Here is a 22,206-nt window from a genome sequence, read left to right on the forward strand (position 1 = left end):
AAAAAGTTAGGATCAGAGATGGGCCCTCCGTTTTCTCATTCGCTAAAGGAACGCCCAGTTCCTCAGCCAATTGAGTGAAAATGGCAAGTAACCGGGCACAAGTTTATGGGGCTATATGCTACATGTGATTTTTACACTTGAGGACTTTTATAAGTGTATGTGAAGACTAGGGTTTGACCAGGTTTGGAATCTGACAGGAACTATATATCCTATCTTCTATCAAAATTCTAGCAAAGAACCTTTAAAAAAAACGGAATTAGAGATATTTTTCTTTAGGATTAATTTACTTTACCTTTGGCTGCCTGGCACAAGCTGGTTAGCACAGTAGGACTGGCGACAGCAGTTCAATCTTCTGAAAAAAAATTGTGTTGGCTTCCCTTTAGCAAGTGGATTTGTGTGTTTGTGCTTTGGTGCATGCTATTATAATTGTTTGTTGCTGTTCATTAGGGTTGTGCATTTGGATATATCTGAGCTGAAATTATAGCCAAAATTAGCTGTTTCAGATTGGTGTCGAAATGATGCAAAATACTCCTGAAATTCTGGGAGTAATGAAAATTTATTTCCTGGAATTTTGGAATTGTTTCAGGATTCCTGGGAGTGAGGAGGCTAACTCAGCAGATGGCCAGGCAGATTGGCACTCTTCCCATGGTCCATTAAAGTTTAAAAGGGAAAGGACCAAATTGGCCTATGACTTATGATATCAACACCATCCTCTCTGAAGACTTTTCCCCACTGCCAGCATCAGAGGCAGTAGAGCCTGCCTCCTTCTTAGCTGGAACATTGTGGGCAGGCTGGCAGGATCATGGACTTTTGCAGGGCTTGTATGTCACACTAGCTGATTCCTCCCCTGCCATGTAGGGGGGATTTTTAAAATTCTGTACTTATATAATGTTATACTGATATAACAGTATAGCCAGGGCTTTTTTCTACAGTGGTAGAAACAATTCTTATAAATCTTTAAAGTGCACCATGCAGCCAAAACTAGAACCACTCAGAATAGTAATCAAAATATTCAGTAATAATGAAGTGCAGGTGCAGGTGCTAACACATGAATACATGTAAGGAATGGAATGAAAGAGTCCACCCGTGAGGTATTCCACACCTTGCAGCAGTATCTCCTGCCCGGGAGTCGGCTTCCTGCCTTGCTCAAACCATCGGGGTTAATTGTTGAACGAATGAAGAGAGCATTGCTCCAAGTATCTTAAGGAAGACTTTTAGTCTGTGGACTTACTGGTGTCAAAATTCATATGGGCCAGTCACACACACTCAGCCTAACCTACCTTACAGGGTTGTTGTGAAGATAAAATGTAGGAAAATAATGAGGAGGGAGTAAATGAAGTAAATAAATAAAATATTGTCAAAGGCTTTCACGGCCGGAGAACGATGGTTGTTGTGAGTTTTCCGGGCTGTATCGCCGTGGTCTTGGCATTGTAGTTCCTGACGTTTCGCCAGCAGCTGTGACTGGCATCTTCAGAGGTGTAGCACCGAAAGACAGAGATGTCTCAGTTTTGACACTGATAGATCTCTATCAGTTTTGACACTGATAGATCTCTATCTTTCGGTGCTACACCTCTGAAGATGCCAGTCACAGCTGCTGGCGAAACGTCAGGAACTACAATGCCAAGACCATGGCGATACAGCCTGGAAAATCCACAACAACCATAAATAAAATATTATTTGCCACTTTGAGCATCCTTGAAAAGACAGAATATAAATGCTCAAAATAAATGAGCACTTCTTTACAGACTGAAATAGACCGAATTTTCTCCTTCTGTTTTCAAAACTTTTGAACTTTAATGAGTTAGCAGGGAAGGGTGCAGGAGCTGCCATATGTTTGCTCCATTGACTCTGCAGGTATTTTGGACTTCCCAATGTTTTAGGCTCTACTTTGAGTGTACCTGAGTGCCAATGTACAGTGCATCTTGTGCTTTTGCAACCCTTGCATCTCTCATGTGCACACAAAGTGATCCTCTTCCTTCTTTGGTTCTTTAGCTACCAACATTGCAGGTAGGGTTAGATGCTAGAAGTCAGCACAGGAATAATTGCACTTTAAAAGTTCCAATATTCCTGTTTGAATGTACAAGTATCAAACCAAGAAAATGGGAAGGTGTTGTCTAATTTTGCCCTTTGGTGTCATTTAACAAAAGATAGTAAGATAGCTACAATAAAGAATACCATCCAAAACAACTGTCTAAGCAAATCTGGGAATTTGTTGTCAAATTTTCTGTACATTTTATTCAACAGTGTTTCTATTCTTAAGATATTATTAGTTCTTTTACGTACAAATGTGTACCTGTTCATCCATTTAAGTCTTGACATTACAGAGCTCATGATGAAGCACAACTATGAGTAAAACAAGCATGCTTTAAACCTTTTCTTAATGTAAACATTTTGCTATAGCGAAGGAATTATCAGCATAGAGTTGTGCATTATTTGAATAGTCAGTTAGATTTCTTTACAGAAATCCATACCTTGATGCCAGAGAATAGTTTTTTAAATGGATGTTCTCCTGTGGGCATTGCACAGTTTTATTTTTAATACTGAGCAAGCAAATGTGTGTACTTTAATCATTCTTCTCATACAATGTATTGATTTGCCTACTACTAAATGTAGATATAGCGCTTTAATCCATGCTTTGGAAGGGTGTTTTGTTTCTACCAGAGGGGTTTCTTAGTACTGATATATAGCTAGGAGAAAGACTTTCCTACATTGTGGCCATGCAAGTGTCAAAGTCATTTGTCATCATGAGATGTTTATTTTAAAAACTGAGATTTCCAATCAAACGATAGTCATGATAAAAACAATATTTCCTTTTGAGTGTATTTTTAATCCTCCATTCCTGAAAAAGCAGATAAAATGTGGTTTGAGAAGATATTAGCACCAGTTCTTGCAGAAGTGGGCCTTATGTTATTTCAAAAGAAATACATACACTTTTTAATAATAAAACTGTAAGAAATACAACATCTTTTATGGCTGCAAGAGTTGGTTCATGACATCTTCTGTAAACAAGGTCCTGCATACTTTCCATATAGTGTAGTTAGTGCAATGTCTCCTTTGAATGTATGATGCAAAATCATTTTATTAGGTATCCACTCTAATTTGTCCCTGCTTCGGCAGGTTCATGAGTTTAATTGTCAATTGTTAGGTGTGTTGGTTGTGGAAAATGCGAAGTCATTAAAGGAAATCCTTGCTGAGGTCTCAAGGAGTACATTTTAGGAAACATTTATACAAAACCTTCTGTACTTCGCATTATCTGAAATAAATGTTGGAAATCATATATTGCCCCTAAATGACTAGCAGTAATGACTGAACCCGTAAGGGAAACTGTCTTTATTTAAATGATCTATACTCAGTATGTTCAAAACTTTTTTAAAACCCTAGTATGAAGAGGGGAAAAAGCGAAGAAAGCCGAACTATAGCAGCGTTGATCTTTCTGAGGTTGAATGGGAAGACAGGGATGACGTGGTAAGTGAGTCAGAGCTTGTCAGAAAGTTCTGTCACATTCATTTTAGGTAGTGAAAATGTCTTCCCAATTGCTCTTGGGAAGAGAAAATTAATGTTCCACTCTGCTTTTTCATTACATTCCAAATTTATTTTTACCTTATAATTTTGAACTGGATATCTCTCATTCAAACATATACTCAGTTTCTCTCATACCTTCTAGAGACATAAGACCATTTATATGGTGCTATTTGTTGCTTTATCAGTTACCATGGAGGCATCCATGTCACTCGTCCATGCTGAGTGGTATTATACGGTATTGCCTGATAAGTAGCAACATTTCTTCCACCCCTTCAGTTTGAATCCCAGTGCTATTTTGGTTCATCTGTTCCTGCTGCTAATCAATTGTGTGGGGAAGGGGCTAAAGTAGGGGGGGAAACCCACTGCTATATGGCAGAACCAACAGTGGTTGTGGTAAATCTGCTGTGGCAAGGATGCAGGCAAAGTGGTTAGAAGCCAGAGCCTGGTTGCCAAGTACTACAAAAAGAAGTATACTCTAGTAGGAGTGCTGAATTAGATAGAGGGATAGATTTGTTCAAAATACTCGGCTGTGCAGGTCTCTTTGTGGCTTTAAGTTAGATTCACAGCCTGACCTACCTTGCTGGCGGAGTAGTAAGAATTAAATAGAGTAGTACCATGTATCTCGAGTTCCTTGAAATTATCACAAATATGATAGCTAATTAAATAACTGTATTAAATAATTGGGATAATTTGCTGCTGTGAGGACCAGCTAGGGTTGCCAGCCTACAGATGGTGGCTGGAGATTTCCTGGAATTACAACTGATCTCCAGGCTACAGAGATCAGTTGCCCTGGAGAAAATGGCTGCTTTGGAGGGTGGACTCTATAGCTCCATATCTCATTTATGCCCCTCCCCAAACCCTGCCCTCTTCAGGCTTTACCCCCAAATTTCTAGGAATTTCTTAACCTGGAGCTGGCAACCTTAGAACAGAGCAAGGGAAGTCTTGTTATGGCTCCATCAGCCATAGGATTAATGAGGTCCTGCTGTTAGGACCATTGTCTCTTCAGAGGTAGGACAGAGCCATCATTTTAAAATGTCATATTGGTTACCAGTTAACTAACATACAGGGGTCAAATCAAACTGGAAAATGTTCCTCCAATTTTGGTATGTTTCCAGCATGCCCCCGGCCCCGAACTCACCTGGGCCGGTGTTTGCTGGCCTGCACGGCCGGGGGAAGAAAGCAGGAGCGGTTCCTTGCCAAGTTCCTTGCCCTGCAAAGACACGTGTCCCAGCATTGTGCTGGGAGGCACGGTTTGAATTGTCCCAGCCAGCCAATTAAGAGAGTTGGCTGGGAGCTTGTAGGGTGGGAGCCGTTGTTTGACCTGAGTGAGCATGTTTTCACTCAGGTCCTTCCACCATCTGTAAAAGGCAGTGCCAGCCGAGGCTTCTTCAGTCAGCTCCGGAACAGCGATCCCCACCCACCCTCCGCATGAATTAAGGCTTGGGGTTTTATGTTGCATGTTGTATTAATTAGTATGGTTGTTAAGATAGATGATTGTTGCACAGCAGTGTATAAGTGCACAGGTTTTATATACTGTTTGTATTTACACAATGCTTCCTTCAATTACTTGTCACAACTTTAGGTGTGGCGGTTTGGGCGTTGGGCACAGATCCCTTTGGGGGGGAACAGGGCCTGCGTGCACTGTTTCCCCATAGATGGGGATCCCCACCAGGGTTGGCAGTGGGAAGCCCAGCTCGGGGGGCTGACAGAGCAAGCCTGCATCCAGGTGATGGGGGAACCACACAGAGGCTACCGCCCAGTGTGGCTCCCTCAGCTGTCATCCCGTGGTTTCCCCTCTCAGCAGGCGGGCTGAAAGGGTGAGGAGTCATCCACTGGCAGGCGGGTCAGCCGATGTTGGGATCTGTGCCCTACGCTGCCAGGGCTCCATCATTTTGTAATCAATAAAGTCGTGGCCTGTTTTTTCCAAAGACGCGTCAGCGTGGTTTTTCCTGCTGGTTGTACCCAGTCGTATCAATCCCGGCCACGCAATCATAAACTCTGTTTTTTCAACTCAAAATTCCCATTTTCACATTGTTGTGTACATCTGTATTTTTAATGCTGTTTTCTATTCCCTTATGCCATTTTTTCCTATTACATGTATGCAATTTTTGAAATGATTGTTGTATAAATTGTGAAAAGTGCTGTAAAATGCCATAAAACGAACAAATACAAAATGGCAGAAGCAAAAATGAAAAGGCTGATGGCATACAGAAAGGAATGAAAAGAAGCATATCCATACATCATGAATTAAATTTTGCCTTGATGTTCTCTCTCTCTGAAGAAGCTTGTCTTTTCCTTACACTGCAGTTACTGATGCCACACCCTAAAAGAACCACTTTTTAATTTCAATCCAAACTACAGAATTCAAAAATGAAGTGTCATTTTAGCATTGCCCATCTAACACCTTATTTAGGCATGTTCTAATCTTCACAGTTCAGTACTTGCTGTTCAAGTCTGTGTTCATTCCATAGTCATATAATCTATCTCCCCAATTCTCTTCCATGCCATTATTTACATGTCATTTTTTCAGCAATACTGTATCAAAAGTTTTCCTTATGTCTACAGTTTAACCTTTGACTGGTCTTTCTGTTACTTCCTCCATAAATCTGATTTGTTAGGCATGATTTGTTTTGGGCGAATCCATGCTGACTATCCTTAATTCAATCGTAACTTTCCAGGTGTGCTCCTTTCAGTTCCTGTTATTTAGTTTTTCTCATAATGTCTGCCCTGACTAAAGTCATGCTTGCATGTCTGCATTTTCATAGATCTTTCCTAGCACCCTTCTCAAATATCAGCAGTACATTAGCATCCCTCTGTCTTTCCAAATTCCACTCATTTTGGAGAAGTTTTGAATATGGGAAGGTTCCCATATTTATTGTGTCACGTCTTTCTGAAATCTGGGATTCATCACGTATGTCTACCTCTGGAGTACTGTCAGTATTCTGTTGTAGCCATTTCTCAATCTTTCCCCCCTCTAACTGAAGTTTATATTTGCTTTCTCTTACAAAATATAAATTTAACCAAGTTGGTGTTTCCTGTTGGTCACTTCTTGTCTTTCAAGAGGCTTGTTTGTCTAATACACTTTTGTGATTTCTGTACATAAATACCTTCCATCAGATTTTGGCTTCTTTTACACATTTTCTACATACAAATTTGTCCTTGAGGAGTCCTTCCCTTTTTTCCTTATACTTCACCTTATTCTGATCTTTAACAGTTTAACTCAGGTTCATTTAGAATTAGAATTTTCAAATGGAATTCTTCAGTTGCAGAATTCGGATATTATAAGCACCAAAGTTCCCTGAAAGTCCACCAACCTCGCTAGAATCTCTGTGGCTTTTTTGAAACAGTTCCATATAACATTTGTTGCTTTAAGTTGTATAAGAAAAAGAGAAAGAGATGCAGTCTTACTGGGAATAGGGGAAGCATTTTTCCCCACAATAGTTAGCTTAAGATTTGGGTAGAAGGGACCATACTTACTGTTACTGCATAGTTAGTGTTACCAATTACAACCTTCTCCACTAGCAGAGTACCTTAATTCCATTTTTCTGAGCCAGCTCCAAATTAAATTTGGCACAGTCTTGGAATGTCTGGAAGGAGTCTACCATTGAATTTTATGAAACCTAAGAAGAAAGCAGCAATCAGGAGTCCTGTTCAGGAGTAGACATGGGCATGAACCAACAAAAAAAAGAACCACATGATTCGTGGTTCATCACATTCCACGAACCAGAAACCATGAACTTCCATGACCTTTTCCAAGGTCACGAATCGGTTCATGGAATTTCAAACGCCCGGCACCAGCTGCTGAAGCCAATGCCGGGCATTTGAAACAGACAGTCCCCTTCTTCTGCTGCTCGGGCGGCAGGAGAAGGGGGCTGTCACTATCACACACCCCAAGCTGGCTTCAGCCGATGGGCTCAGGGCACTCATGGCAGCAGGAGAACGGGAGCTGTCAGTTTCACTCATCCTGCACTGGCTTCAGCCCATTGACTGAACCCGGCATGGGGTCTGTGAAACTGACAGCTCCCTTCTCCCGCCACCTAAGCGGCAGGAGAAAGGGGCTGTCAGTTTCACACATGATCAGTGGAGTCAGCTTGTCTGGCTTTACACACCACTGATGACTCACACGAACTGGGCAGAAAAAGTCGTGGAGTTCGTGGAAAACGTGGTCCCACAAACCATGTTTTCACGAATCATGAATCACCCTGGTTTATGCGTTTTTTGCTTCATATTGTGATTCATGCCCACCTCTATTTTTTGCTCCTTTCCCAACCCTTCAGAAAGAACATTCCTTTCCTATATCGTTCTCACAATGGATACAGAGAAAGCACATTTGACCTATTTGTCTTAAAGATTTTGAGATAGATGAAGTCTAACTTATTACTGTTTGAGAAATCCATCTCCTTGTTCAAAATAGAGATAGTCAACCCCATGCAGGTTTGGCTCATGTCCTGTTTGTCAGTGGTGAACAAGGAATCAATTTTTCAACAGACTGTTCATCAACTATCCATGGCTGTTTAAGAGGGTGCATCACTGTATTCCTTCCTAACACCACAGTACAGTGCAACTGTATTTGCATTCAATCGTGGCTAAGGGTGTGCATAACAGAAAAAAATGAGCCAAAAATATACACAGAATTCATTGGTTTGGCTCATTAAAGCAGTTTCCAGACACTGAATCAAATCTGGGAAATTAAATTTTAATGAGTCCCTCATTTTGTGTGTTTCACCAATCAGATCCCAAGGGGAGAGAGACCTTAACTCTGTTGGTGAAAGGAAGAATGGAACCAATGCATGTGAGTGCATCTTCCCACTCCCCACCCTGTAGCTACCCAGGAAATCTCTCCCCTCCGATCAGCTTTGGAAATGTTTGGAAGGGAGACTTCAATCATAGGCTGCAATTCAAAAGACACTTCCCTGGGAGTAAGCACTGTTGAATAATGTATTGTCAAAGGCTTTCACGGCCGGAGAACGATGGTTGTTGTGGGTTTTCCGGGCTGTATTGCCATGGTCTTGGCAATACCAAGACCATGGCAATACAGCCCGGAAAACCCACAACAACCACTGTTGAATAACATGGGACATACATCTGAGTAGATCTGTATAGGATTGCTTCTATAGTCTTTCAAGCCTCTCTCATTTTCCAAGTCAAAAGGCAAACTCCATTCAAAAACAGTTCTGTCTGCCCATACAGCAAAAGGAAAATGTATGGGGAAAACATGGGTCTGGTTGGATGGTGGTGGTAGTGGTGGGGAGATTCAGTCAACAATTCTGCACACCTGCCTGCACTGGGGCTATGAAGAAGATTGGCACTGAGCATCAAAAGGAAGGATTTTGATTCACCCCCTCATTGTCGGAAGTTGGGAACAAAACTTCAAAATAGAAGGAATCATGAAACCAGCAGGCAACAGCAGAATGCAAAGGTAATAAGTTATTGGCACTATATAAAAAAGTGAACATGGACCTGATGTTTTTAATGTTGCCAAACTGCACTTGTTGGAGTGTGCTGCTGCTTGGGAATGCCCCACTGCTGCTGCTCCACCCATGGACAGGTCCATTGTTGTGTGTGTGTTATTGTGCTTGAGGAAAATCTCAGTGGATCAATGATATAGACTAGGAGGGGGACTAAAGGTTGATGTTGTTTTTGGTTAAGTGCAAAAACAGCTTCCCTAGATCCTCATTTCCCCACCCCACTTCCAAAAAGAACAGCGTGCGTTTGCTCATGTGAGGCCAAAGTGCATGCAACAGACCAAAACTCATGAAACGAAAAACCCCAAACAGATCAGTTCTGATGTATTGTCGAAGGCTTTCACGGCCGGAGAACGATGGTTGTTGTGGGTTTTCCGGGCTGTATTGCCGTGGTCTTGGCATTGTAGTTCCTGACGTTTCGCCAGCAGCTGTGGCTGGCATCTTCAGAGGTGTAGCACCACCTCTGCTACACCTCTGAAGATGCCAGCCACAGCTGCTGGCGAAACGTCAGGAACTACAATGCCAAGACCACGGCAATACAGCCCGGAAAACCCACAACAACCATAGATCAGTTCTGAGCTTGCACTAGCCGACCCAGAACAAACTAGTGATGAAACAGATTATTCCAGAAACAGGAACTGAAACTAAAACTTTCTTGGTGGACACCCCTAGTCATGATCACAATTCCCCCCACATTGCCACCAGTTTTTAAAATCAGTAATTGTTATTGCATTACTGTGAACGAACATTCTAATGATCTCTTGCTATAGGCACTGAAGTCTCAGCTTTCATTTTTTTAAAAAAGTATCTAGGTACCTGTATCTTTCTGATTATAAATGAGCAACAAAAGGAGGATGGAGACTTAAAAAATCTGGGACTTCAGAAATGATAGGAATAGGTAGTTTGAAATAGTGATCACAAGTTTATATTTAAAAAAAAAACCTTGAAAACCCCTTCAGTGGCGCTGCAGGAGGAAAAAATACAAGAAAACTGGTGGCTTGCTTGCTGTGTAGATGCAGCTATAGTTATATTAGTCCCAAATTATATAAATCTGTCATAAATTGATGCTTTGTTCCTGCCCTTGTGTTCGGCTATGTAGTTTTTAGTTAATGCCTGTCAGTCTGTGTGGATGACAGTAATTTCAACATGTTCAATGCAAAAGTCCAGCATTCCTAGTTCTTAAGGACCAGATCCATAAGGATTTGGATTTCCCAAATCAGGGCCAGTATGCTGGCCCCGATACAGAAACCCCGAATCAAAGCTTCTCGAAGCAATTCAGGTTGCTTCTGGAAGCTTCAGGGCCTTTTTAAAGGGTTCCCTCCCACCACTCCACTTACCTGGGCCTTCCCAGTGGCAACAGAGGTGACGGCGTGGGTGGTAGAGGCGGCGGCTGTGGACTCCCCCCCCCTCCGTGCTGGCCACTGTGGAGGCGGTGGCTATGGCCTTCTACAGACAGGTAAGTGGGGTTTGGGGTGGGGGATGGTGGGGCTTAGTGGGGGGGCTGAGAGACAGCTTCCCTCCTCACTTCGGTATGTTCCAAATCTTTACGGAGCATGCCAAAGTGATTTAAATACCCGAATCCAAAGCAGCTTGCTGCTTTGGCTTTCGGGTTATTACAAATTATTTTCTCACTTTGGGTAAACCTAAAGCGGGAAACTCGAATTTTTTTCAGGTGCAGAGCCCTATTTCCCACTCTTCCACTTGAAGCCTGCTGGGTGATGTTGAGTCAGAGCTATCTCAACCATACCTACCTCACATGGTGTCTGTTGTGGAGATAATAATAATAACACTGACTTGTTAACTGCTCTGAGTGTGGCACTAATCTGTCCTGAAGAGCAGTATATAAGATCAAGTTCTTGTTGTTGTTGCTGTTGTTGTTGTTATTATTAATTTATAGAGCATAGAAAGAGCTGAGGAATCACTGCGGCACTGAATCTCTATAGAGATTTTATAAGGTTTAACCTTGTTGCTTTACTTTGTTTTTTTCTTAACATCATGATAAATTAAGTATGATAATATAAGTAATGATTCAGTTAGGATATGATGCTATCATTATGCTAGTGACACCCAATTCTATGTCTCTTTTTCATCAAGTCCTGTGTTTGGAGTTGGGTTGTGAACTGATACCATACAGACTGGACAATTAATGGTTGTGATTCTGGTAATTTGTGTTCTAGATTATTGTAATTAGGGATACTTACAGAATTCTTTACCACATTTTTCTTTGAATTTTTGAGGTTATCTAGAATTTTGTGGTTTTATTAGAGTGGCATTGTCAGTGTTGGGATCTGTAATTCTTTGTGATTCGTAGTTCCAGAACTGAATGGACTCAAACAGGAAGTAATAAAGTTTATATACACACACACACAAACACTACACTATATATACTCACAAATAATGACAAATTATTGTTATATCCGTCAATATATGTATCTATTAGAACAATGAAAAAGACTTCACTGATGCAGAAGAAAGTTAATTATATCATATTAATTATATCATGTTTAATTCCAACCTTAGCCATAAAGTGTAGATCAATAGATATGAAAAAGGGAGTAGGGAGAGATAGCAAGGATTTCTGTACAAACCTGAAAGAAGACCCAAATGAGTCTGGAGCTGCAGCATCCTACAGCATACCTTTTTCGAGGCCCAGCCTTAGGAGAACCTCAGAATACAAAGAGGAGGGGAATTTTGGTACACCTTGGTTGCTCTGATTCAAGCCATCCTGCTGTCCGCTGACATCTTGGGAGTAGTCTGGTCATTCTCCCTTCCTGGCTTTACCTAATAAAGGATTGTCTAGGGGTGGGCTGATACTGAGATTTTCCAATGCCCAGTCTTCAGTAGTGAACCCAAGCTGAGTGAAGGAAAACTGGGCCAATGTCTTCACTGGCTAGGCCCTTCTTTCTCCTGCCTGACTTCCTCAGAGGTTTTAAGAGACTGCTATGCATGCCTGCCGAGGCCCTAGATGCTGCTGGCCTCCTGCTCTGGTCTGCTCCCATGTGCAGTCTACTACCTGAGTACTGCCTTTCTTCTGAGGTATGTGTTGGACCTGCAAGGCTTTGAGGCTGCTGCAGGTGCACCTCTGGATATGGCCTTGCCCTTGCTCCTTTCCCTACAGCTCCAGGCTCAGTGGTACTTGGGTGAGGCTGCCCCTGGCAGGAGACTTCTGGAGTGAGTGTAGGAGGTGTAGACACGATCCCCAGACACCAAGTTTGCAGAAAAAAATCTGACACCTCCCCCCGCAAACTGGGTGATTAAAACTTCCCAAAATAATAGGAACAATACCTGACTTTGAAAAAAGAATGCCCACTGAACCCTCAGTTGCCATTTTGGAAGTTGCTAGGCAACCGAAACAACATTGCTGAGCTTTGCAAGCCTTGGTTTCTGTAAAACAAAGCCATGAGGGGAGTGGGAACAGGGGTGGACTTGTGCCCTGATAGGTCTGTCAGTGACCACTGGAGATTTACTACCCACACCACTTGTTTTGGCCTGGTGGTAACAGCCGTCACACAACTGGGCTGGGCCTGGCAGCTACTGTACAACTCAGCCCAAACCCAGTGGTGTCTATTGTGCAACTGGGTCTGTCCTGGCCCCAGCATCAACCACCCATGTAATTTGTTTGACCCTCAAGGGCAATTGATTGTCTACTGTGTAAAACTGTAGTGCTGGACTAGATGGACCATTGGTCTTATCCAGCAGGCTGTTCTTACGTGACAGGGCCAGGCCCAGCACCAGCCCTCATGCTGGCCTCTATGCAACTGGGCCCAACTTGGTACCAGCCTCCCCTGTGGCAACCATTGTGCAACAAGGCCTGGTGAGACACCTGTGGCTACTTCATAACTTTGTCAGTCTTTTCCCAGGAGTGGCTGCCAGGGAAAGGCAAGAGGGAAAGCTGAAGACAGAGGAGCAGTTAAAGCTAGGTTGGCTGGTGGGTAGGAAGAAGAGTATGAAGCAGGAAAACGGAGAGTCTACAGAGGCTCCCAGGGAAGGTGTGATGAATAAAGATGTGGAAGGAGAAATGAGAGAGGAGAGAGAGAGAGCTTTCTAAGGAAAACTGCTCTGTGGGCTTATGGCTGTCTACTCCCACACACTCTGATCCCTCCCAATAGGTTAAAACTGTCCACAATCAGTAAAACTGGGGGAACAGTTTTAACTGGTTGGTAGCATGTAAGCTTTGTTTTATCTATTTGGGACCCTACTAGAATAATGTAATTATTTGTGAGCTAAGTATAAACTCCCTTTCATAGCTGTTTTGACTGGACAGACAAGACATAGATATTGATGAACGAAAAAGATTTATTTTAAGAAAATAAAATGTGTAACAAGGTAAAAGTGTTGTGGGGGAATACTTCAGTCTCTCCACTCCCCATTATAAGTATTCCTAATGGAAGTTAACATGTTGAACTGAGCCTCAACAAACACTGAGGGAACATTTGATTCCTTTTTTTCCAGACAGGTTTCCTCAGCTGGAACCTATTTTCACAACTGACAGGATTACTGTTCAGGTTCTAGGCTTCTCTTTTAACTTAAAGTTCCTGTTCATAGAAACTGTACACAAAACAGGATGCTTGTTTGTCTCACTAAAACAAGTTTTCTTCCCTAACCTGATGCCAAATCCTAACTAATAACCAAACAAAAATCCTGGCTAAACTGATGCTCTTATCCAGAATTGCTATTCCTTGTCTGAAGAAAAAAAGTTTCTCCTTTCCCATGTTAAACTGAAACTGGCTCACTCCTCTTCAACCAAATGGAGTTCCACGGGCTTGAATTGGCTGGCAATCACTTGGATTTGCATGAGGACAAAATCACAAGTATTGGTTCAGAGCCTGGGAGGATAGGTGGAACTTTGGGTATGATTGTCACAGAAGGGGAAAAGGAAATGGTGTGGGAGGAAGATGTGGGGGAAATAAGATGCCCTTTGTAACTCCTTGCAGGTCCCATGCTTGTATATTGAAGTTGCCAGGTCTCTCTTAGTAACCATCAGGAGGGACATACCAGGTGTTGAGGGTGATCCCAAGCAATGTCTTCATGTTGCTGGTGATGCACTGATATCACTCCTGGAAGTGACCTCATTCTGTTGCCAGGAGCACTGAAACTGCTCTGGTATTTGGGCAAAACTATGGATTTTGCTCAGATACCAGGGCTTCACCCAGCAACGTGATGACATCATTTCTGGTGGGTGGTAAGTAATGGTATCAGCACATCAGCACACTGCCCAGCTTCCCCCCAGTGTCTCACTCCCCCCCCCCTCACTGGCCAGCTGAGCAGTGGTGGGAAGCTCTGGCTGGGGCTGGGGGATCCCCTGCTCCTAGCAGGTGCCTGACAAGGCTATTATATATAATTTGCACTCTGTTGAAGCATTAGATAGGGGGAGGAAAAGTTACATATACCCAAACACAGGAAAACATTTTTTTTCAGAGAAATAATTTTTTTAACAATATATTTCAAATATATTAATGTAAGAAATTAAAAATGTACTTGATGCCCTTTATTTTTCCTTTATGCAAGGTGCATGCAAGGAGAATGAAAATACATTTTTTAAAAAATTGAAAGTAATTAAGATTTTAAATAAATTACCAGCTTCCTATTTCCTTGGAAGAATAATTTTTTTCCAGAAAAACTTAAAATATGTAGAAAATATTTTAAATAATTATTTTTTAAATACTAATGGACAGGAATTTAGTACATGTTGCAATAGGTTGTCCATTAGAAAAGACAGATAACAGTAATGTAAATCTAGGAAAAGCTAAAACAACAAAAGTTAAAGATGGCTGGTTGTTGCTCAAATAGCCAGCAAGCATGAATTGTCAGCCTGTTTTCTGTTGGTTAAATTACAAAGTTATAGTTTTTTTCATACTCAAGGAGTTCCCCAAGTACATTGAAATGCTGTAAAAAACGCTAGTTTCACTGCTATTGTGAGCATAATTGGTGCCTTTTAGGAATGATAATAATGATTAATGATATTAATTAATTAATGATTAATGATATCCTTGGGGCAGGGATCTGCCTTCTTATATCTGTAAGGCACTATAAACACTGGCAACTGTATGAATAGATAATTTATTCTTCTTTAAAACATTAAAAATGTCATAACCTACTAAGTTTACTGAGTTGAAAAGAAAGAAATGTGCACTCGTATCAATTTGAACCATACAAAGGTAGCAAAGCAGAAGCCTACAGAACAGATGAAAAACTCTGCTACAAAGCCAAGAACTATATTCACAGGGTAAAAAAACAAAAATCCAATTCCCACATGCATATTTGATCTTAAAAGCTACGAGGGTTTTGGAGGCCCTTTTAGTAAATCTGTGACTTGCCTGAGGGCTGTGTGGGGAGTGGGTCTTGGAATACTGCAGGTCCTGAAATGGAGAAAAATGAGAAACATGTTAAAGATAAATGGAACAGTTCTTTAAACGTTAGAAAGTAGATTGGTAATTAAGACCAGCTCTGCAAGTCCAAAACCACAAAAAGTTAAAAAGGGAAAATATTTCCAGAATTGCCTATTACGCATTGTTTTTTTTAAGCCTATAGTAAAATATATGTTTTATTTTATACATGCCTCCAGCAAAAAATTATTCTTTTACATTCGCTGACTGAAGAGTAAGATTGTTAACTCAAATCTAGATGGCCAAGAATTAAATTTAAAGAGCTGCAAACATGGCAGTTTTCAGCAGGTCAGCTATGCTCAAATTCTTCACAAAAATAAAAACATATTTTTACTTACAAGCTTTGGCAGCTCCTCCCCCTCCATGCATCCCCTCTCCAAGAAATTCATCACAGGGCTTCAGGGGACAATGTCTGGAAACTGTCATGAAAAAAAATGTGCCCTTCTTTTCCAACCTCTTGTAGTGGCTGCATTGGGTAGTACATTGAACGTGCTGGTTTCAGATGCAGGAATGCAAACCATTACTAAGGAGATTCTGAATTGTCCTCATCCTCAAAACTGTTCTCCTTGCCTTCTTTTCAAATATGGTAATATTTATTGAATAAAGTAGGGAAAAATATAGAGCCCACCAGGGCAGAAATTAAGAAAAAATACCAGTTTAAACATCACCCAAAAAGCCTGTGTAAAAAAGAAAGAAAGAAAGAAATCTTCACCTTGTGAATAAATTTGCTCAGATTAATTGTCAGGTGAGCTATTTTGTGGAAGGAGGTCTATATTTAAAGCACCACAGTACTGTATTATACTGAACTAGGAGCAGCAACGTAGGTAAGCCACACTGGAAAACAGTGTGACTATAATACCTAAAGATCCCACTTCTGATAAAATCCAGATACTTTGTCCCATCTGTCTGAAACATGGCACAAAGAATTTACCTTGTTGAGGTGTTATCTTACCAAATGTCAGTCTTAACCGTTTGAAAAATTCCCCTATAATATAAGCTAAATTTTTCCTTTGACCTTTAAGCTGTTCTTTGCTTGAAACTTTTTGGGGGTGGTGGTACATGCATAACGCATCTTCTCTATATGTCTTTTCCTGTTTTAGTTAAGAGAAAAATTAATTCAGAATTATCCCCAAGGATGTGCCTTTACTTCTTGTAAGAAAATCAGTGAAATGAAGCTTTACATTAAGACAAGTTTAAAGCTAATATGTTGTTAAAACAAACCGTATACTTAGAATAGTTGCTCAAGATAAAAATGCCTAAAAGGGTTCAACTGACAAAGAGGTGAAGCTCTACTATAAAGAAGGAATACCAATAATCTGGACAGAATGAAATCAGAAACAGGTTTTCTGAAGGAATAGCAAACAAGAATGAGCAAAGGTTGTTGTGGGTTTTCTGGGCTGTATTGCCGTGGTCTTGGCATTGTAGTTCCTGACATTTCGCCAGCAGCTGTGGCTGGCATCTTCAGAGGTGTAGCACCAAAAGACAGAGATCTCTCAGTGTCACAGTGTGGAAAAGATGTTGGAAGGTCATTTATATCTACTCAGGAGGGGTGGGGTTGAGCTCTGTTGCAGAGTAGAAGAAGAGGCCAGAGACTTAGAGCAAGAGAATAAATGAAAGCTAACTATACATATCCATAAAGGTTCCAGTCAGAGGTCCACTTTCTAAATCAGGTGATGAGGCTTTCAGAAGTACCTTGATTATTTAGTGAGGGGGCCTTGATTAATGATCAAATGGCTAGGTATTGGGTATGGCTCAGTGTGTTTCTTGGAGCTGCTACTGACTTCAGTATGTACAGTGAGATTCGGTGTGATCAGGGGGCATCTTATAACAAATCATATTTAATTACATATGCTTGTTCAGCATTGTTTTAGCTCTGTGTCAGATTTCTGCTAGTTTTCAAATTTTCTATTAAGACCCTATTGCATTGTCTATTGGATATCCCAGCTATAGATTTCATTGATTTACACTATGTGATCTGCCTTGAACCTCAGCAAGAAAGGAGGACTATAAATGACAAACAAACAAGCAAATAAAACCGAGGACCAAGGATCAAATATAGTTTTGAGGTCCTCCTTTTGCGCACACACCCTAAATGTTGCCAGTAAATGACATTATGCATTGTACATGGAATATTGGGGAAATAATAGTTTTATATAATTGAATAGGTAATATTTAACCATGAATGTTGATTCACTAGGTAGGCAAATAGCTTTCCTATTCGACTGTGTAGGCCACAGTCTTGGTTAAAGGAGAAGGTCAGATGGGCACAATCGTTCACTAAATTTAGGCACTATGCACTAATATCAAAGGAACTCAGTTTTGTGGGATCCAGGGGGTAGTTTGCTCCCCTTCTCTGCACCCCTGGGGATAGTCTGTGAGTTTTCTATAATTTGATTTGCAGAAGTCTGTTGCTTTGTTTCTTGTGAAAGGCAGACAGATAGAAAGGAAAGCCAAAATGGAGGTTGATGGCAACATGCAGAAGAAAGTACTGGACTGAGGCTTTAGAACATTGCCTCTGGGCAGGAGCAATTAAGATAAAATTAAGAGAACATGGCTGTCCTTCAGCTATTTCACTAGTGTTATTAAAATTGTTTTAATTTTTATTACATTTTCTTGGATGTTCCTTCACAGCAGGGAACTCCATGTTCATTTCAAACTATACGTTAGGGGAAATTTGGTGACCATTCAAATCTTCCTAACTTTGCTCACTGTCTTGTTTCTTCAGAAGTAGATGACTCCATGACACAACTGGACTAACGACTTGAATTCATGTTTTATGTAAGTCCCAAATAAGAATGAGAGAAGCAAAATTTTGTGCTCTTCTAACCTGTGTCTCATCCTGAGAGATGTTGGTTGTAGGGCTAGAAAGATTAGCCCTTCTCCGACACTGATGTTGTGTAATGCCAGGTCAGAGATGGCAATAATTGCCCTCACAGACAATCTCCGCAGGCACCCAGATAGAGGTGGGTCGGCACTGCTGATATTGTTGGATCTTACAGCGGCGTTCAACACAGTTGACCACGACCTATTGGCCTACTGCCTCACCAATGTGGGGATATGTGGGATAGCCTTACAGTGGCTGATCTCTTTTGTCCATGGTCAGGGACTGAGGGCGGCATTTGGGGAGCAGCTGTCGCCACGCCACCCCTTTGTGTGTGGCATTCTGCAAGGGTGATACTCTCCCTGATGTTATTTAACATCTATATGCGCCCTGTAATGATTTCAAGAAATGGGTGCATGTATCTTTAAATGCTTGGTTTGAGCTAGGTGAAGAGTGGGGGTGAAAGAGAGGAATGAGTGAGCAATATGATTGGTTGACTGAGATTGTGGGCGGAGTGAATGCAGTTTAGACTGGGAGAGAGAGAGAAAGGTTTCAGTCAGAAGAAAGCAGGCTAGCTGTGTGCTGCCTGAATATGTTGAAGTGTTTATGAGAGAAATATAACCTGTGTGGAGCCTGAACTGAGCATGTTTGTGAAAGGACACTCAGTCAGGGAAAGGGAGGCCAGCTGTGTGCTGCCTGAGCAGGTTTAATATTTCTGTGAAAGAGTCAGAGAGGCTAGCTGTGTGCTGTCTGAGGAGTTTTAAACATTTCTGTGAGACAAATATTGAGTTAGAGAAAGAGGCTAACTGTGTGTGAAGCCTTAGAAGAGATCTGTGTGAATGAGAGTAAATGAAGTAACTTTAAGAACCGAGAACTACTTTTATGAAACCAATACACTTCTTAACTAAATAAAAGTTTATTTTGTTTTATTATATCCCAGTGTAGCTGTCATTGCTATATTCCATTCCTATCCTCAGGGCCACATAGAACCACGAAGGAGCCTGACGCTTTGGGAATGTTACCAAAGGGAAAATTTAAATAAAATATCTTGGAATAAAATATTCCTGGTGGCAGCAGACTATCCAGAGGGTTAAGGGATAGATTAAAAGAAAAATCTACCCCAAGGAAAGTAAAGATCATAACACGCCCCCTCACCCAGATGGTGTGGTGTTACGGGCTTCGTGGCCCTCAGTGCCTTGATGACACTGAGCTTTATCTGTTGATGGATGGCCAGCCAGACTCTGCCCGGATAATCTTCTTTGGAGGCCCTGACAGGGTAGTTAAAACAAAGTTGACTGAAGTTGAACCCTGTGAAGATGGAGGTCCTGCATCTGGACTAGACATGGGCATGAACCAACCCCCCCCCCCCGAACCATGATGTTTGTGGTTCGTGGATTTTCATGAACCAGGAACCACAAACTGGCATGGAACTAGGGCCAGTTATGAACCAGTTCGTGATTTGTGGGTTTTAAATACCCCTTTCTGTCTGCTTAGTTTAAAGGGCCCTTTCCTGCCTTGCAAGTGACAGGTCCCTTTAAACTATCAGCTGGCAGGCAGCAGGGGGATCCCCCATCACCGCCTGCCAGCTGATAGTTTAAAGGGTCCTGCTGGTGGCAGAGCCCTTTAAACTACCCAAACCTCAGCACCCCCACCCCCATGCCCACCTGCAAGCCCAGCCCCAGCCCCACACTCACCTGCCCCTGTGGCATGTGGCATCATCCCTCTCCTCCCATGAGGGTCAGGAAGGCTGTTTTTGGCCTCCGCCACCCTGCAGGCCCGCAGAGGGGCAGAGGAGACCACCGCACAGCCATTTGAGTGGGGGCAAGGCTGTTTTTGGCCTCTTCTGTCCCTCTGTGGGCCTCCTCCGTCCCTCTGCAGGCCCGCAGAGGGACGGAGGAGGCTGAAAACGGCCTTGCTGCCCCTCAAATGGCTGTGGCAGCCTTTTGAGGGGTGGCAAGGCCGTTTTCGGCCTCCGCTGTCCCTCTGCGGGCCTGCACAGGGGTGGAGGAGGCCGAAAACGGCCTTGCCCACCCTTGTGGGAGGAGGGGGAGGAGGCCACGGGCCATAGGAGTCATCAAGGTAAGTGTGCAGGGGGGTGGGGGCCTGGGGCTGGGGTTTGTGGGCCATTTAAAGGGCCCTGCCACTTGCAAGCTGCAGGAAAAGTTAAATGGCTATTTCCTCAGGGAAATGGCCACTTAAACTGTCCCTTTCCCAAACGAACCCGAACCAGTAACCAGTTTGTGGAAGTTCATAGAAAGGAGCTTCCATGAACTGTGGTTTGTGACCCACGAACCAGCCTGGTTCATGGGGTTTTTGGAGTCGTAATTGGATTCGTGCCCTAATCTGGACCACAGGCTTTCAGGTTTGGTGATCCGGCTCCCAGCCCTCAGCAGGGCACTTACCTCGGCTGGCACCAATGGTAAGGAGTCTGGCGTAATTCTGGATGCCTCCTTGTCAATGGAGGCAGAGGTTATGGAGTTGCCAGGTCTGCGTTCTTCTACCTTCATCAGGCCAGGCAACTTGCCCCCTACCTGTCAACCTTTGATCTAGTGACAGTGATCCATGCACTGTCACCTCCAGGCTGGATTACTGTAACTCGCTCTAAGATGGACTGCCTTTATATCTGCTCAAGTAGTTCTAGAATGCAGCAGCGAGGGTCTCGACCGGAAAGAAGTTCCAGTCACATATTACACCTGTTCTGTGCCAGCTGCAGTGGCTTCCAGTGAAGTTCCAGGTCAGGTTCAAGGTTTTAGTTCTGACTTGCAAGGCCCTTAGTGGACAGGGTCCAATATACCTACAGGACCACTGTGGCATATGATTGCTACCAACATTTTAAATTGTTTTTAATTGTTTTATATATTTATGTTGTCATCCACTCTGGGCCCGCTTGTGGAGAGGGGGCAGAGTATAAATTAAGTAAATAAATAAACAAACTGATCAAAATCCTCTTGGATTTTGTGAGAATTCCTTGGTGGTTCTGCTCAAACAGGAAACTCCAGATTGGCATCATATTCTGATTTAGGGATCTGTTGAGTTTAACAGGCAACATGGAACAGAAACAAGGAAAGTATATCCTACTTGTGCTTGTAGAGCAAAATATAATATGGAATGTCTTAGGGAATGTCTAGTTTACATATGAAAGCATGTATTATAGATTAAGATGGCATAGCTTCCCAAGAAGAATCTCTAGAGGTTCTGGTACTAGGAGGATAGGAAGAATTTTGTATTGATTTTGGCATATAAAGCTTAAGATTGAACAATCTTATTTAAAAAAAATAACTGAAATAAGAGAAAGATTATGCTGGTGGAAATGCAGAATAATAGCATTGCTATTGTGCATTGCCTCTCTCCTGTAATTGTCTCCAATTACCCTGTTTTGATGTAGGGATGGATGAATATGCCCTTTGCATTCCTTTTTGTTTTCACTTGTTGTCATTCTGTATGTTTTGAAGTTTGTGATAATGATTCATTTGAATCTTTTATGCATTTTATGCAATTTATATATGTACAATATATGGTATATATACATATATGTGTGTAATGCTGATTTACTGAGGTGCTAACAGTGTTGAAAGTTGCATACATTTTATGGTAATACTGCACAAGGAAACTGAAAACTATGCAAAAATAAATAATGGTTTTAATTGTCACGAGGAAGAAGCACCATCCACAATGGGATATTCAAAGCAAGCCAGCAAGCATGTGAAATTCCTAGTTTGTATTCCTAGTTTGTTGTAATGGGTTAACTCAGTTCAGGAATTATTCTCTTAGGAGCTCTAAATTGGAATTTAGGAGTCCTATAACTATAATTAGTTAGTGATCATGTGTAATACCAAGCAGTGAGAAAAAGGAGAGGATAGCATTCACATGAGAAAGAAGCAGAAGAACTGGAGTATTCAACCTGTTCCCAGTCCTTGATTGTTCTACGTCATACATACACGTTTTTGTGAGAATCTCCATTCTATCTGCTGCTGTCCCCTTGACAGCCATCATTCCCCTGCCACTAGAGGGA

The 22,206-nt window shown here is 42.0% G+C and overlaps 1 protein-coding gene across 1 annotated transcript in view; it reads left to right on the forward strand.

The window, feature by feature from the left end:
- Positions 1 to 22,206, forward strand: part of CACNA2D3 (calcium voltage-gated channel auxiliary subunit alpha2delta 3) — a 1,057,886-nt gene that overhangs the window by 850,199 nt on the left and 185,481 nt on the right. The window contains exon 18 of the mRNA XM_054976383.1: positions 3,382 to 3,465. Coding sequence (XP_054832358.1) covers positions 3,382 to 3,465 — 84 coding nt within the window. The remainder of the gene's footprint in view (positions 1 to 3,381; positions 3,466 to 22,206) is intronic.

This window comes from Eublepharis macularius, chromosome 4, assembly GCF_028583425.1.
Source record: "Eublepharis macularius isolate TG4126 chromosome 4, MPM_Emac_v1.0, whole genome shotgun sequence".
NCBI lineage: Eukaryota > Metazoa > Chordata > Lepidosauria > Squamata > Eublepharidae > Eublepharis > Eublepharis macularius.